Source organism: Marmota flaviventris, chromosome X, assembly GCF_047511675.1.
Source record: "Marmota flaviventris isolate mMarFla1 chromosome X, mMarFla1.hap1, whole genome shotgun sequence".
Classification (NCBI taxonomy): Eukaryota; Metazoa; Chordata; class Mammalia; order Rodentia; family Sciuridae; genus Marmota; species Marmota flaviventris.
In genome coordinates this window covers 96,883,599-96,900,115 of record NC_092518.1, presented here as the reverse complement: position 1 = coordinate 96,900,115, position 16,517 = coordinate 96,883,599, and the positions used below count along the sequence as shown (strand labels likewise).

At 37.6% G+C, this 16,517-nt stretch overlaps 1 protein-coding gene across 7 annotated transcripts in view; it reads left to right on the top strand.

Annotated features, from left to right (window-relative positions):
• Amot (angiomotin) overlaps positions 1 to 16,517 on the top strand; it is a 65,450-nt gene that overhangs the window by 33,155 nt on the left and 15,778 nt on the right. For all 7 annotated transcript variants that reach the window (XM_071606393.1, XM_071606399.1, XM_071606396.1 and 4 more), the window contains one exon: positions 4,673 to 4,818. In XM_071606393.1, coding sequence (XP_071462494.1) covers positions 4,673 to 4,818 — 146 coding nt within the window. The remainder of the gene's footprint in view (positions 1 to 4,672; positions 4,819 to 16,517) is intronic.

The following is a 16,517-nucleotide window of genomic DNA, read 5'->3' as shown; positions in this document are numbered from 1 at the left end:
GGGAAGGTAGAGTGAGGCTGTCCTGTGGAAGTTTCTTTTAAGGTTCAAAGTCTTGAGAAGAGAATATTCAACCTCCAAATCCAAATCCAACTACTTATTTGAGTTTTTGGTGAGAGGTCTGTTCTAGTTACGAGGAGAGGGACCTAGAAATGCATAACTACTTATATCATAAGTAGTTTATGTATATGTCATTATGTAACTATAATATAATCCTAGATTCAGAAATGTAGATCAGACAAATGTCAACCTTCTCAACCTGAAAACTAGTATAATGCATCTGTCACATCTCAATGAAAAACATATATACATATATATGCCTTTCATTTTATTTATTTATATATATATATATATATATATATATATATATATATATATATATATATATATATATATATATAGAAAGATATATACTGGGACTTGAACCGAGTGGCACTTAATCACGGTGACACATCCCTAGCTCTTTTTATTTTTTATTTTGAGACAGAGTCTTGCTAAGTTACTTAGGGCCTTGCTAAGTTGCTGGGGCTGGCTTTGAACCTGCACTCTTCCTGCCTCAGCATCCTCAGTTGCTGGGATTGCAGGCATGTGCCATTGTTCCTGGCAAAGGGTATATTTTGAAACTGCAGATTTCCTTTCATTATGAAGCATTGTGAGATCATGATGATTATCTTTATAGAAGAAGAAGTTCCTCTGGTGTTTCTTTTTTGCCTTTGGATGCTTGTTTCATTTAAATAAACTTATCTCTTTTGATCCTTAACAAATATCATGAGGTTAAATAAGATGGCATTGTTATCTCTGTTTTAATCTCTAGAATTTTTATTCTTTCTTAGAATTTTCATTTTTCTACTTACATTACTCATCTATTCTTACATTCTGTCTACTTACATTCTGTCTACTTTTCCATTAGAACCCTTAGCATATGAATCGTAGTTGTTTTAAATTCAGGATCTGATAATTCTAGTATTCTTGCCTATCTGGCTCTGGTTTTGATGCTTTCAAACTCTTTTCCCTTTTAACACGTCTTGTCATTTTTGTTGTCATTATTGAATGGCAGACATGCTGCATGGTATAAGAGGCTGTATGGTATAAGAGGAACTGTGGTAAATAGATGCTTGAATAACACCTGCCTTATAAGATTGTTCTGAGGGCAGTACACCTCTCTGATGTGGTGGTAAGTTGGAGGGGGAAGGTAAATGTTCTCTAGTCCTATGATTAGGTATCAGTCTTTTAGTAGGCCTATACCTCTGAAATGTGAACCTCATGAGTGCTTCTTAGTTGTTCCCTCCCTAAGAAGGTTGCAGGATGGCCAGAGAGGTTAGAGTTGGGTATTTCCTTCTCTCATGCAGAAGGCTTGAACAGGCTGGAGTTGGGTATTATCTTATCCTAGGTTGATTTGAATCTGGAAAAAAAAATCCAGTAGGTTAGGCAAGGCTAAATTGTTTCTCTCAAGGGTAAGCCTGGTTAAGAAAAACAGAATACTGTGCCATATTTCATAATGGTTGCTTCCCCTCACTCTGCTGATAAAACAAGAGGATTTTTCTCTGATCTTCACTGTGACCTGGTCAATCTCCTGGAGGTAAGAGCTCACAAAAGCACAGAAGTTCTATTATGACTGCATCCCTGGAGTTGTCTCTCAGGTTTGTTCACACTGAGCCTCCAGCAATTCATCAATTATAGTTCAGATTTTCCTAAATCTCTACTGGTTCCTCCAGAGGTTTCTAATCCTGTGATTCTAATCTGGCAACTTGTGATTCTCTGTGTCTACCTGTCTGTGTCTCCAATTTTGACAAGAGTTTGCCCTGTGAATTCACTTCTCTGAAGGATCTAAGTAAAGTTATTGATATTTCAGTTTGTTGAGCTTTTTGATTATTGTTAGGATGGAGTGGTGACTTCTAAGTTCCTTTTATACCACAACAGAGACCTGAGGTCTTGTTATTCTGTTTTAAAAGAAGGGAAATCAGGACATGGTTGACAGTTCGATTAACTGACATGTTCAAGTCAATAAAGTTAAGGAATGGTAAGGGCTAGAATCTTGGTCCTGTTTAAACTTCTCAGAACACTTTCAGGACTGAGATATTTATTGAACCATCCTTGCATGACCAAGATAAACACCATTTCATTTTGTTACATCATTCCCTGGTACAAATTTTGGCAGATTATTTATTCTCAGTAAAAAAGCATACCACTTCAGCCAGATATTCAATTTTATTTGGGCAGTTTTGCAAAGAATATTCTTAGGGTTTTTTTTAATTTTCTCTACTTCTGTGACTCTTTATCCCATTCAATTCTCATATCTTTCACTTATCCTTCTTGATGAGACTCTTTAGTGGTTTACCTGTTGCATATTATGTATACTAATCTGCTCCTGAATGTGACTAACAATTGAACAAATAGCATTGACATTTTCAGGAGCCCGTCTGAATAAGACATCTAAAATTAGGACCAAACAATGGAATCTTTAACTGATTATTGGGAGGAATAAGAATTACTTCATTGGGCTGGGGATGTGGCTCAAGCGGTAGCGCGCTCGCCTGGCATGCGTGCGGCCCGGGTTTGATCCTCAGCACCACATACAAACAAAGATGTGTCCGCCGAAAACTAAAAAATAAATATTAAAAATTCTTTCTCTCTCTTTAAAAAAAGAATTACTTCATTGAATAAATTAATTTTTAAAAAAGAATTACCTCATTGAGATTCAGTGAGAGTAAATTCCAGGGGAATATTGAAGTAGTTCTGATCAGCTATGGATACTAGAACAAGGAACATCCAATATAAGAAGGCAGATTGAGATAAGAATAATATATGGACCAAAGTATGAATTTTGTTTAGAGACTACATATAAACCTATATAAATTTATTAGAATGCTAACTTGTATTCATCCTCCAAGCCAAAAGGATCATGATGGGTCCACTAAACTCTTTCATTCTTTTTTTCAATGTTATTTTTGTTAGAGCTTTATAGTTATACATAGTAGTGGGCTCACCCTGACAAACACATACATGCTTGGAAACCAATTTCAGTTCCTGATCCCCCCCTTTCGTTCCTGCTTTTCCCTCCTATCCTCCCTCCCCTCTCCCATTCTCCTGCCTCTCCTTTTACTCATCTATTAATTTGTATTTGATTGGTTCTTTAGTTATCCTATCTTTCCTGCCCCATTTTCTTTATTTTACTCTGGCTTCTATATATGAGAGAAAACATTCAACCTATGAATTTCTGAGTTTGGTTTATTTCACTTAGCATGGTAGTCCCTATTTCCATCCATTTATATGAAAGTAGCCATAATCTTAAAGTCTTTCATTCTAAAGTCAAAGATCGTGTCTACACATACATACACATACCATACACACACATATATATGTATATACATATATATACATGGTGTGTGTCTATATATTATAAATACACAGGTATATCATCTTATTTTTAAAGAAATCTAAACTTTCAAACTCTGATAGGTAGACTTAATTCTGCTAATTTATCAGAAAGGGAGAGTCTCAAGTAGAGGATTTTTAGGGGGTGAAATGTCTGCCTGTATTCCTCTGATCCTCACGTTTCTGATCCCAATGTTTTCCCTCTAACTTTTCCCTGTTGGTTCTGACAGTCCCTCCACACCCAGTCTATGCTGCAGGAGAAAGAATGGGAAAGAGCATAGCATGGCTTCTAGTTTTATCTTACTGTTTAAAGACATTGACTTCCCAAGAGAAGCAGATTCTGAGATAAAGTGAGCTATGTTAGGGATGATTTTGGATTAGGAGTTCCCTGGAGAGGACATGTTGTCAAATAAACTTCATCTCAGTTAGAAAAAATGTTAGTGTGTAAAGGGTAGGATTGAGATTTTATCCGTGTTATGAAATATCAGTTTTTTTTTTTTTTTGCTACTGGGGACTTAACCCAGGGACACTCAACCACTGAGCCACATCCCCAGACCTTTTTTGTATTTTATTTAGAGACAGGATCTTGCTGAGTAGCTTAGGGCCTTGCTAAATTGCTGAAGCTGGTTTTGAACTTGCAATCCTCCTGCCTCAGTCTCCCAAGCTGCTGGGATTACACGCATGTACCACCATACCTGGCTATGGAATATCATTTTAAGATCTACTTGATACACTGTGATGAGGAAACAATGGGAACAATTTTGTTGGGCTCAATTGATCATTTTTCAGTGCAAGAAAATTTTGAAGAAATAGGGCTGGGGATGTGGCTCAAGCGGTAGTGTGCTCGCCTGGCATGCGTGTGGCCTGGGTTTGATCCTCAGCACTACATACAAATAAAGATGTTGTGTCTGCCGAAAACTAAAAAAATAAATATTAAAATTCTCTCTCTCTCTCAAAAAAAATTTTGAAGAAATAAAATTGAAAAGATGACTAATTTTCTCTTCTGATATATGTGTGTATGTATTTATCCTTCTTTATATAATGCTTCATATTTTTCATGACATTTTATATCTACTTTCTCACTGTTTCTGCACAAAGACCATTAGGTGACTTTTCTAAATTTACACAGAAAGTTTCTGATAGAGCCAGTGTTATAGTCTACATCTTGGGTATCCTGGTTCTTGAAGCTCTGTGCTAGAATAGTAGCATGTCAAGTAATGTGCCCAGTTTGTCAATTTTGCTTACATAAGGCTTTGAGCCAACTCTGGGATGGAAGTCATGATATTTCATGTCCTGACAGATAAAGAAAGCCAGCGGGAGAAGGAGAAGCTGGAAGCAGAGCTGGCCACTGCCCGTTCTACCAATGAAGACCAAAGGCGACATATTGAAATCCGAGACCAGGCTCTGAGCAATGCCCAGGCCAAGGTGGTGAAGCTGGAAGAAGAGGTATGTTTTGCTCAGGTAGCATGTGAGCCTGAGGGTGGGAGAAATGGCAAAACAAGAACACTGGGCTTCCATCTTAGTGGTAGCTTGAGCAGTCTTCCAACAGGAATGTGCTGCTTCTAGTTATAGTTGTGCTGATGTAAGTGGACTTTGAATTCTTTTCTTTATTGCAAGTTCCCCTTTTTCTACAGAATAGGAAATCACTAGAGTCAGGGGGCAATTTCTATTTACTCATTTATATAATAACCAAACTGCCCTCCTACTCCAAGTTCTATATACTCAACCCTGCTTGTGAGATATATATTAGAGTGCTTTAAAGCTTTATTTTGGAAGAACCAGAAATTGATTCCAGATATTTTAAAGCATTCCATGGATCTTGAAATTAGAATGGTCCTCATCTATTCACATTTAATGGGAAATAAGTCCCCTCTTAGTCCTAAGTCCCCCTCTTAGGTCAAAAATATATCTTTGTGGCTGTACCTTTTGGACTTAGCACATTGGTTTGGCAAAAGTAGCCGCCTTGGGAAATCTGGGATAGGATAAGACTAAATTTATGTCAGGAGTACTGACCATGATCTTTGCTGTGGCTTAATGATTAGTTTTTAGCACATAGTTATGTGATGGGGGTGAATCTGTCAGCTATCAGGATGGATCCCCAAAACTATAACGCATACAATTCATGTATCTGATCAGTCTTGATGGAAATGTTACTTGCCTGCGACATTAAACTGTTCATGTCAAATAGAGGGAACTTTGCTGCTGGATTGTCCATTGATTAATCTTAAATGTCAGTTGACATTGCACTAAAGTACTACTAACTCCCAGATGCTTTGCGCTTATGGGAATGGATATATTTCAGTGAACATTGATGCTAAAGAGTAACTTAGTTAAACAAATTTTATATCTCAATTCTATTCTAAAATTTATGTTGTTTTAAGTGGAAAATGCCTTCATTATAATAAGCTGGAAGCTTTATAAACTTGATACAAAATTAAAGTGTTAGGGACCAAATACCATTCTGGCTATTGTATGTGAGGTATCTTTCCTGCCTTCATTCATTGTTTGCTTCCTGTCCCCCAGTAAGAATGGTTCTAGTTACTGGAGATCTCCTGACTTACAGATTTCCTCTGCTTTCCTTTTTGGGTATTAAAATGCTTGCTGCAATTGGGATATGGGCTCATACTTTACCAGAAGGTAATGCCATCTAATCCATTATATCCTTTAATTTGATTGATTAAGTGTTAACTTCAGGATAAAATAAAATAAAATAAAGTTGAATTCTTTCTCCATCAGTATATAATATATGCTCAGAAATATGCTAAGTTGCTTCATGAAAAGTGAGGAAGTCTTGCATTTGCCAAATGTCTGTGTGTAAGGAGCTTAACACACCCTTTGGCCCTCAGTACACCTCATATATTCCCTTTCCTCTTTTTTTTTTTTTTTGCAAGGGATTTCCAGAGAAAGTTACAGGCCAGAGTAAGACTGTATTCTTTTAGAGAAGGACAAACTAAGAGACCTGCTGAGAAGTAGCTTGCTAATGATCACATGGCAGGTCTTGGGTAGAGCCAGGAATAAAACTGGTATCTCATGACTCTTCCTTCCATAGACCCTGCTGCCTCTCTCCCTGTCTGAATCATCTTTTGGTTCAACTCCCAAAAAGAAAATGTGGGTACTTGTTCAGATTTAGTAACCTCTGCATCTTTTTAAAATTACCTTTTTATTGACAGATAATAGTATATCTTTATGGAGGTAAAGTGTGATGTTTTGAACCATTTTATGCATTGTGTATTGACTGGCTCAGGATGCTTAGCTTATCCATCATCTCGATCCCATAGCATTTCCTTGTTATAAGACCAATACAATACATTATTGTTAACTGTACTCACCCTCTGTGTGAAGGACCATCAGAATTTATTTTTCCTGATTATGGCCTTGTACCCATTAACCCTATCCCTGCCTCTCCAGTACCCTCCCTGGCCTCTACCATTTTACCATCAGAATTTGTCCAAACTGCTTTGACATTATGGTATATATATATATATATATATATATATATATATATATATATATATATATATATATATATATAGCATTGCTACCCTTCTGGGAAGGGTACTTATCCAGTTGGAGATAAATGAACAAAATACTGCAACCTTCTTGGTTTTCATTGTTTGAGGATACAGTGGGAACTGGTTGTTAATCATGGAAATAATATGTGTGTAGGAAGAAGATGTTCATCTGTAGTTCTCACTGAGCAGCCCTCGCGGAAACAGTTGCCTGAAATATATATCTGGCTTCAGACTTCTGAGGCTTTTCTGGGCATTTGTTCCAAAGATTTCTAGTAGTTTTTCAGGGACTTGCCCCAAAATATGTAGTTTTACAATTTAATTAAGTTCTAAATATTGGCTGGGATTGAATGAATGTTGTCTAATGGCTAGATACCTCAAATGAGCCCATTAATTATTGTTAATTTTTTAGTCTTCATCCAACTTGTACTTTCCTATAGAGTCTAATTGTTGGGGAATTCTGAGTTGCTGTTGCTAAAGGAGGTGGAACTTTTGACTGGAAGAGTAGGCTCACAGCCCTGTTTCTATCCAGTGGAATCTCAGAGGCCACATAACATCTTCCAAAACAAAGCCAGATCATATCTCTAAGCTTTCAAAATCATGTTTCAGAAAATTAGACTAGTTCTTGTGTTTTTGCTTTGTTCTAGCAGCCTATCAGAGCTGAATTTGCTCCTGGGTGGTGTTTGTCCTGTGTTTCCCATATATTCAAAGGAAAATTTTCCTTTCTATCATCCTCAAATGTACGAACTGCTAAGCAAAGTATTGCTTTTGTTCTGTGACTCAATCACCTTTAGGTCTCAGTCATTATGAGTTAAAATTTCCAGCTATGGAATATTAGGGAGGTATTTAAGGTATGTATTCTGGAACAGAACTGGTAAGGGTTCTTCATTGTGGTTCCTGTACAAAATATCAGTGAACATTTCTAAAACAAGAAAGGTATTCATGAGTACAAGACTTATCTCTCTGTCTGATGGAGATGGCTCAAGAAAAACCATGTTTGGAGGCAGAAAGATATGCTAGATGATCTGCCTATATCCAGTGTAAACACACAACTTAGTTATGGCTCACAAATGGCAACCACAAATTCTCCTTTATTCTTAGGCCTTCAAAGTTCTTCCAGTGAGAATGTCTTCAGTCCACTTAGTAAATCATAATTATTGAAAATTTCTCAAAATAGGCCTTTTGTGTGAGGGATGTTTTCTCAGCTTTCCAAGCTCAGGGTCACTCAGATAACTAGTTCTCATTGCATCAAGATGGTCAGGGAAAGATTATAGCTACTTCAGTGGTTCAAGGGTCCTTGTGTTCATATATGTTTTCCTCTCTAGAAAGACCACATTTAGATGCCTTCCCTGAAATTCATTCCATCCTTCTAATCCCATTAAGTCACTTGCCTGGGGTTCTCTGCAATCACCGAGCCCTATACAGAAATGTGGTCTCAGGCTCACAGAGAACCTTTCTCTTGGAAACACAACTTCCATTCTCTTCAGAGTTCAGTGTAGATTCTTTCATGGATGCAGCTCTGCTGATACCCAGGGAGGTATTTTGCTGGGGAGGGGATATACCTGTTTTTTGGTGCATCACTGTGACCAGGCCTTGACACCATTCTACAGTCTGTACAGCAGGCTGCCAAACGAGGTAAATGGTGCCTTTCCGTCTTCACCCTTATCTTTCGGAACACGTAGGTCCTATTGAAGTGGAGGCTCATTAAACTCCAAGTCAAAAGAGCTCTGTGTCCTACAGCAACCACGGTATTCTCTCATTCAAAGAGAGTCTCCCCACCCCCTACCAATTTAACCTCACTGGAGAGTTTCAACGGATGCCTGGCATATACTCTCACAAGGCTAAAGGCAGCCCAGGCTTCTGGCTGGCTGCTGTCTTATGAGAATCCAGAATTGAAGCCATCGCTTGGGTAATTGTTTTGGGGATGGTGGGAAAAAGGCCTTGGCAAGATCAAAGAGGGAAGATGCTGGGGGAGGGTGGTTACTGAGCAGAGAGTGCACAGGAAAGGATACAGCAGAATGTGGGAGGGCTGGCAGAAAAATCTAGTGAGCCTTGTTCTTTGGATTTACACTAGAATGAAAGCCATAGAGATTCAGGAAGAAGGGGCCCAAGTGTTAACCTTTTCATCCAGTAGCTGCTGGATGATTTGATCATCCCATCAGTAGCTCTTGCTGGAGTACTGAGAACATTTTCCAGAGCCCTTTGCCATTCCACCCTGTTCTCCCAAACTTCCTAATCTTGTTTTACTCCATTTCCACCATTCTTAAGGCTGATATTTCTTCCTTATTTCTAGGTCCCATTCTACTTTATGTGTTTTTCCTCTCCTTTTGGGGAGTGGGAGTATTAAAGATGCATAAGTTTCTGCTACTGGACTTACCTATTAGTACCATACCTAGTCTTCTTCCCAATAGGGAAACATGTCTTAAGCATAGACATTTATACGTCTAATGCTAAAAAATAATTTTCAAACAATAGGATATTGTTGGTGAAGGTAAAATTTACAAGTGGTCATAATGGCTTATAGATTTGGATGGAAGTTCTGCCGGTGTGAATTCTATGTGCATTTAGAGTATTGATAGGATTCAGATGAAGTTTGTATTCACCCTGGCATCTTCCAGGGTGTTCTGCTGATGAATCGTGGATTTATTTGATGGGCACTTCATCGAAGGATGTCACGTCTCATATTTATGACAGTGTATTTGTTTTGTAGTAGGTATGACTTCATCTAATATGCTAGCAAATAAGCAAGCAAGAAATCATGTCCCCATCTTCAATAGAGATGGAGTGACCTCTCTGAGATCAATTCTTTCAGTCTTATGATTCTGGCTTTTTAAATTCCCAAGTTGGAAATCTTATGGAATTTTCTTTAGTCTTCTTTATAACATGAGTTCTGTTCCTCATAGAACAAGTTTTTAGAGGTGGCATTTTGCTCTTCAATTCTTTTAATATCCACCCGAGGACCACAGCCTCTTGGCAATGAACAGAGGCAGCATACTAACAACAGGGTAGTGTTACCAAATTGCTTAAGTGTAAAAACTTACTTGGAGCCAAAGGCTCCAGGGTAAGACTAAATCAGATCAAACTAAAATCACCAAAGGCTGTCGTGGAGTAACATAGAAAGTACAGTTATGCTGGTGAAACTGTAAATATTAGGCAGTAGAAGGGAAGAGGCAAATCAGCCATAATGAAGGCACTGGATTTAGTTCTGTGTTATTAGCCTCACTGCCCTTCAGATGGAGTGTTTGTTTATGTGGGTGTTTATCCAACTAGTATTAATAGTTTGTCCCCTCTACTTGCCCATCTGTATTTTTTAATCTTTAAAAATATTTACAGATATTTTACTTTATATCTCTAGGAACCTTGCAAGTGTTATCTTTCAGCAGATTAGGAAATTAAAGTACAAACAGATTAGACCATACAGTTAGCGATAAACCTAGGGGAAAACTCAAGATACTTAATCCTGTTCTTTGTCCACCAGTGAATAAATGATAGAGTTAATGATTAAGTCACTTCTTTGGAAATGGCTGAGACAAATGGTTCTCTTTAGGAGCCCTAGACATGATTTTGTATATAGCTATCCTTTAAAAAATAAGTTTGAAAGACACCCACAGTTGTTGGAAGGAGGAAAGGGATGTCATCACGTGGTATTCGTTGCAGGGATCAGATTTTCCTGAGTCAGAAGCAGGTTAAGGAATCTGCCAAATGCTTGGGAACAGGTTCAAATTATTACAGAAGTGTGATGGAAAAATATGATTGATTGAGCTCAAGACTATTTGCCTTATTCTTTAATAGGTTGCCTTCCAGCTGCTCTTTCTCCTTTTTTACGATTTCCTTTTGAAAACTTATCTCTGAATAGGAAAGATTTAAAACACTTATCTTGACTTGGCCAAGCAAAGTAAATACATTTGTGAAGGTGTGTGTTTATTATTTGTATATTTGCAGTGTTGTGGCTAATCTAGACTATGCTCATTTTTGTTCTTGTCTATAACAGTTATTTAATATTATCTGGTCACCAAGAATGTAGACCAGTGAACTAGAACTAGAAGAGAGCTATCAAAGGAAATGGTAGGGACCTGCCCTTATATGATTGAAGGGATACTGATCTCCAATGTAGCAGGGACTTTGTCTTACTTCCCACTACATTACTTTTGCTCTCAAAGGTAGAATAGGGACTGATACATAATAAACATCAGGTAAATTTCTGGTGAATAAATGAATCCACACATGAATAAAAAATTTTAAAATGACTGAAAGTATATTCATGATGAAAAGCTTTCATGAAAAGCAGCAATCAAGGTCAGGAAAGATTATTTCAAAGAACTCTTGGAGAGTTTAGTGATTTTGTGAGGAAGAATAAGGAAATGATCAGACTAATATAAGGTTTGATAATTTGTATAGTAGACACGGTACAATTTTAAGGCAGTAAGAACCTAGAGCATCAACAAAAGCATTTTAAATGGCCATACCAAAGCTTGAAATGGGATAGTGTGACAGTAGACTGGGTAATGAATCAAAATGCATTAAGCAATTTGAGAAATAAAAGAGAAAGAGCAGCTTTGGTCTAAAAAGTATAGGACGTGGTGTAAAGTTACTTTGGATATTGGAAATACCTAATACTAATGGAATGGAAGTGCTAACAGTAATTGCTTTTATTCTTAAATAAGATAGTACCATGATATCCTACTTCTGGAAGTCTTTTATAGCACCTATATATAAGATGCATTGACTGAATGTGCAAAACATGAGTGTATAGATGGGGAGAGCAACTGAAAGAACTGTTAAGTTGGTATTGTAATAATTTAGTTGTGAAATAAAGATTTAAATTATTCATATTGGCTATGGAAATGAGAATAAAAGAGATGTTGATTAGAATTAAGACATAGTGATAGTTGGATATGGTGGTCAAAGAAAGTGGGAAGAATAATAATTCTAAGATTCTGAAACTGGAAAATGGGTAAAGTGATGATGTTGACTGAACCATCAAAAGGATAATATTTGGGGGAAAGTTGAAAGCAGTCCTAGGGCATGTTAAATTTTCACAGTGAGACTTCTTGCAGTCAGGTAGGGATCTGTGACTAAAGACACTATGAGAACATTAAAGTATGAATATAATCTCTTGTTAAAAGTGTGGTATAAAGGAGCTGTCCTGTAGTGCTAAAGTGTTGAGCAAATTTTCTCAACCTTGGCATTAACGTCATTTGGGACTGGATAAATCTTTGATGATAGCGAGAGGCAGGGACTATTTAGTATTATAATATATTTATCAACACTCCCGGTTTTTATCCATGAGTAGCAACCATAAATGGCTATGGCCACCATAAATGTCTCCATACATTGCTTAATGTCCCCTGCAAATGGGGACATTCATTACCCAGTCTACTGTCACACTATCCCATTTCCAGCTTTGGTATGGCCATTTAAAATGCCTTTGTTGATGCTCTAGGTTCATACTGCCTTAAAATTCTACCATGTCTACTATACAAATTCTCAACCCCTAGTTGAGAATCATTGGTATAGAGACACAAAAAGTAAACTATCTTAGATTGGATCTTTGAAGTACAGTAAGAGTAGGGCCAGTGGGTTGGGGGAGAAGGTGGATCTAAAAATCAAGACAAAGAGTAAGAATAGTTTGAGGAATCATATTTAGAGAACATAGATTTAGGGAAAGGAAGGGAAGGGAGTCTTTTTAACAAGTTTTTGAAAATTGGCATTTGGTTAAAAAAAATTGAATGGATAAATGATTTCCACCACTCACTGAATATCCATGGGGGAATTTGGTTGAAATGATGGATTTACTTGGAATTTTCCTAGGGGCTCATGGTTACAAGTCTTGATTAGAAACCCAGAGTGACTGATCTGTGGTTTTGAAAACTCATTTTCCACATGAAGGCCTGAGACATTACCATGGCTTTGGGAATTTTCACATGAACCTTTACTTCCTTGAACACTGAAGACAGAAAAATCAATCATCTAAGATTCTATGGAGAGTATACATATTACACGGTCTGAGTCTTGTGTGTGTACACACACACACACACACACACACACACACAAACTAAAGCACAACTTATGTTTTTACCTCCAAGAATGTTCTTATACAGAATTCTAGGATGCTGTTTGCCTTGTCCTCTTGGATAGTGGTAAGTGTTGAGGGTGTCAAAGGGACTCCTAGATACACAAAACATTTAGGAGTTCAAAGACCTTTAGAGGGTTGAATTATCTGTGTAACCCTGTGTGTGTGTGTGTGTGTGTGTGTGTGTGTTTGAGAGAGAGAGAGAGAGAGAGAGAGAGAGAGAGAGAGAGAGAGAGAGAGAAAGTGTTATTGAGAAATGCTTACGGGGAAAGTATGATGACAATAGTTTGAACAGAGATCATCACCATTCCTCATAATGCTTCATCAAGCTATGTTTTATTTTTATTTTTTTAACTTCTTGAAACCTCATGGGGTTGAAGGAGAGAATATTATGTCCCAAAGCAGTGAGGGGTGAAACAGCAAAAGTTATTTGGGAACCACACTGATGTATCAATTATGAAAAGATGATGAAGCGAGGTAAGGTAGGAAGACCATTCGCTAGGGAAGACAGATAACACACAAGAAGAATCAACATGAATACACACACAGCTGTGGCAGTCCTTTTCAAATGAAGTTGGTAGAACCCTAATACCTAATACATACAACGCATAATAGAGGAGCCAGTGAATGCAACCCATCTGCCATGGTAGCCCCTTAAGCACCTCAGCAAAACACTAAAACTCTGAAATACAGTTTGAAAACCTTTCTACGAAGTGGCAAATTTTTCTGTAAAGAACTAGATAGTAAATAGTTTCAATTTAATGGACCATGCAGTTTCTGTTCAATTGCAACTGCTCAGTTCAGCCATTGTTTCTGGAAGACAGCCATCAACAAAATGTAACTCATTTTGCTGGTATCGAACCTACAATTCTCCAGAGCTTCAATTGGCTTGCTGTTTTGGTTTGCTGACTCCTGAAACCCCCTACATTCCTTTTAACAAGTGGATACTCTGAAGCTGAGAACAGGGAAGCAAGTTTTGTTAATTGCAGAACTAAGACTAGAATCCAAGTCACCTGAGAGCCATCTTGTTACCTTTTCCTTTCATTGTGCTGTCAAATAGAAATTTTTGTTATGTATGTCTATATGGACCACAGTTAAATACTTTCTTTGTCATGAAGTGGAAGTATTTCTCCCACATAATGCTATTTTGGAAAGAATATGGTGTGTGTGTGTGTGTGTGTGTGTGTGTGTGTGTGTGTTATTTTATTTACTTTTTGGTACCGGGGATTGAACTCAGGGACACTTAACCACTGAGCCACATCCCCAGGCCTTTTTTATATTTTATTTAGACAGGGTCTTGCTAAGTTGCTTAGGGCCTCACTAAGTTGTTGAGGATAGCAGCGGAGTTAAACAGTATAGATCTTTGTTGGATATATCTATAAGGTCTTGCATTGGTAAATCTAAGAGTTGTCCTTTTTTGTTTTGTTTTTTTGGTTCCACAGATTGAACCCAAGGGTGCCTAACCAGTGAGCCACATCCCCAGCCCTTTTAATTTATTTTTGAGGTAGAATCTTACTAAGATGCTTATAGTCTCACTAAGTTGCTGAGGCTGGTATCAAACCTGTAATTCTCCTGCCTCAGCCTCCTGAGCTGCTGGGATTACAGGCATGCACCATTACACCCAGATAGAATTGTCCTTTTCTATCCTGACATATCTAGGCATTAAGTATTTCTGAGGTGATCATGGAGTTTTTGGGTGAGCTATATTTTTTCTTTTTCTAAAGAGGAGGTGTAAGAATTATGCTGGTAACAATGGTCCTGGTACCTTGTGAAGAATAATCCCAGTGGTAAACTGTAATGGGATTTTTCTTAGCCTGTTCTATGGAATTTGTCTGACCTGCATGACCATCTTCAGGGCACTCAGAGAACTCCCTGGGCCTTAATTGATTTACCCTTCCATGTGGTTGGCTCAGTGACTTCTCTTATTAAGGTTGTTTTTTTTTTTTTTTTGTTACAATATTTAGGTTTCCTTTTTCAAGAAAGGAAGAACATGAGAAATCCACATGGCTCTAGATTGCTTGTTTTTCAGTTTTCTTAGCTTACATTGCAGTACTTTGCCATCAAGGCAAGAACTGCATGCTATCTAAGTTTAATTGCCTTTAAGTATAACTGCTGTAAGCCTTCATAATTATGGTTAACATTCTCCACATTAATGTTGCACTGCTCCCTTAGGGTTTTCAGAGTGATTCACAAATAAATGCATTCAACTTTAAATAGCTCGCGAGGATTATAGAACCCCAAAGGTGAAGGATAGAGAATGTTTCCTGCTGTCCAATTATTCAAAGCTTAGCAAATAGGAAGGCAGAGGCATCCATGACCTTAAAATTTTGGTTGCCCTGGTCAGTGTTGTTACAAGTAGTCACGTATCCCAAGAAAGAAAAGTTTAAACTTATTGAGAGAAAGAGCATGATGATTTTGTTTATTTTATTTCCTAGGAAAAAATCTAATGGATAAAAAAATATCTAGGCTTAGAATTTGTTTCAACTGGTATATAAGATTAGATTTAACAAGGCCTAGAATCAAAGGGAATGTCAAGAAAGTCTGGAAAATAAATTAATTTTGTTTTCCAGTTACCTGGGCAAAGCATAGCACAGGTCTGGTAGGAAAATATAAGATAAGTTTCTTTTCACCTGCAGAAAGTTCAGCAATTCTAATTTGGGGAAGGGACAGGTATAACACAAGGAGCATGTCCTCACCAGTCCACATCAATATTGTCTGAATGGAAATTCTAGGGAGTGGCAGTTTGGAATCATGACCACAAAGGAGTTGTCTGGTCTCTGCAGTGGGGGATTCAGATTGGTCCTTTGCCTTGGCCCCAGCTAAATGGACACGGGTAATGCTGGTTGGGTGGGTAATTTCTTACATTGCAATTATCTACCTAGGTAGCTCAAGGGCTTGGGGGAACTTGTTGAAAAGTCAGAATTAAATTCCTGAATTTAATTCAGGTTATTGATAACATTTTCAACTGAAGTCTTAACAGTGACGGTCTATCTCCCTAACTTTAGCTTCCATGAGAGTGGTGACAGAGATGCCCCACTTGGAAGAATTTCCTCTTTAGAAAGAATCTACTAGTTGATTTATTAGCATTGAGGGGTATCACAAAGGTATTCTGAGAAGTATAATCTGTTCTTATGCAAACAAGGTGGCAAAGCTGTTCTTTCCTCTATCTTCTTGGGTGTCGAGTTCTTTTTAAAGAACTGTGAGGCCCTCCTCATTCCTTCATTCCTGTGGAGCCATGATTTGACTTATGAGTTACATGGGTACAAATAATTCACTTTATTATTCCCAGTTTGTTTCTACTTTTACTTTTGTATATGAAATATAGGCTTGCAAAAATGAAGAACTGTGTTTGACTTGGGCATAGTTTGATTGATTGATTTGAATCTTTAGGAATCTTTGAAGGTCCCAGAATAAAAAGTTGAGAGGCTATAGTACAGAGTCATCAATTCAGGCTCATGAGATAGAAATCTCAAATAATCTTGGTCTTTAATAAAGAATGAGTAGTCCTGGTCAATGGGGATACTAAAAACTTGAACCATTGGTTCGTAGCTTCCTTTTGAGAA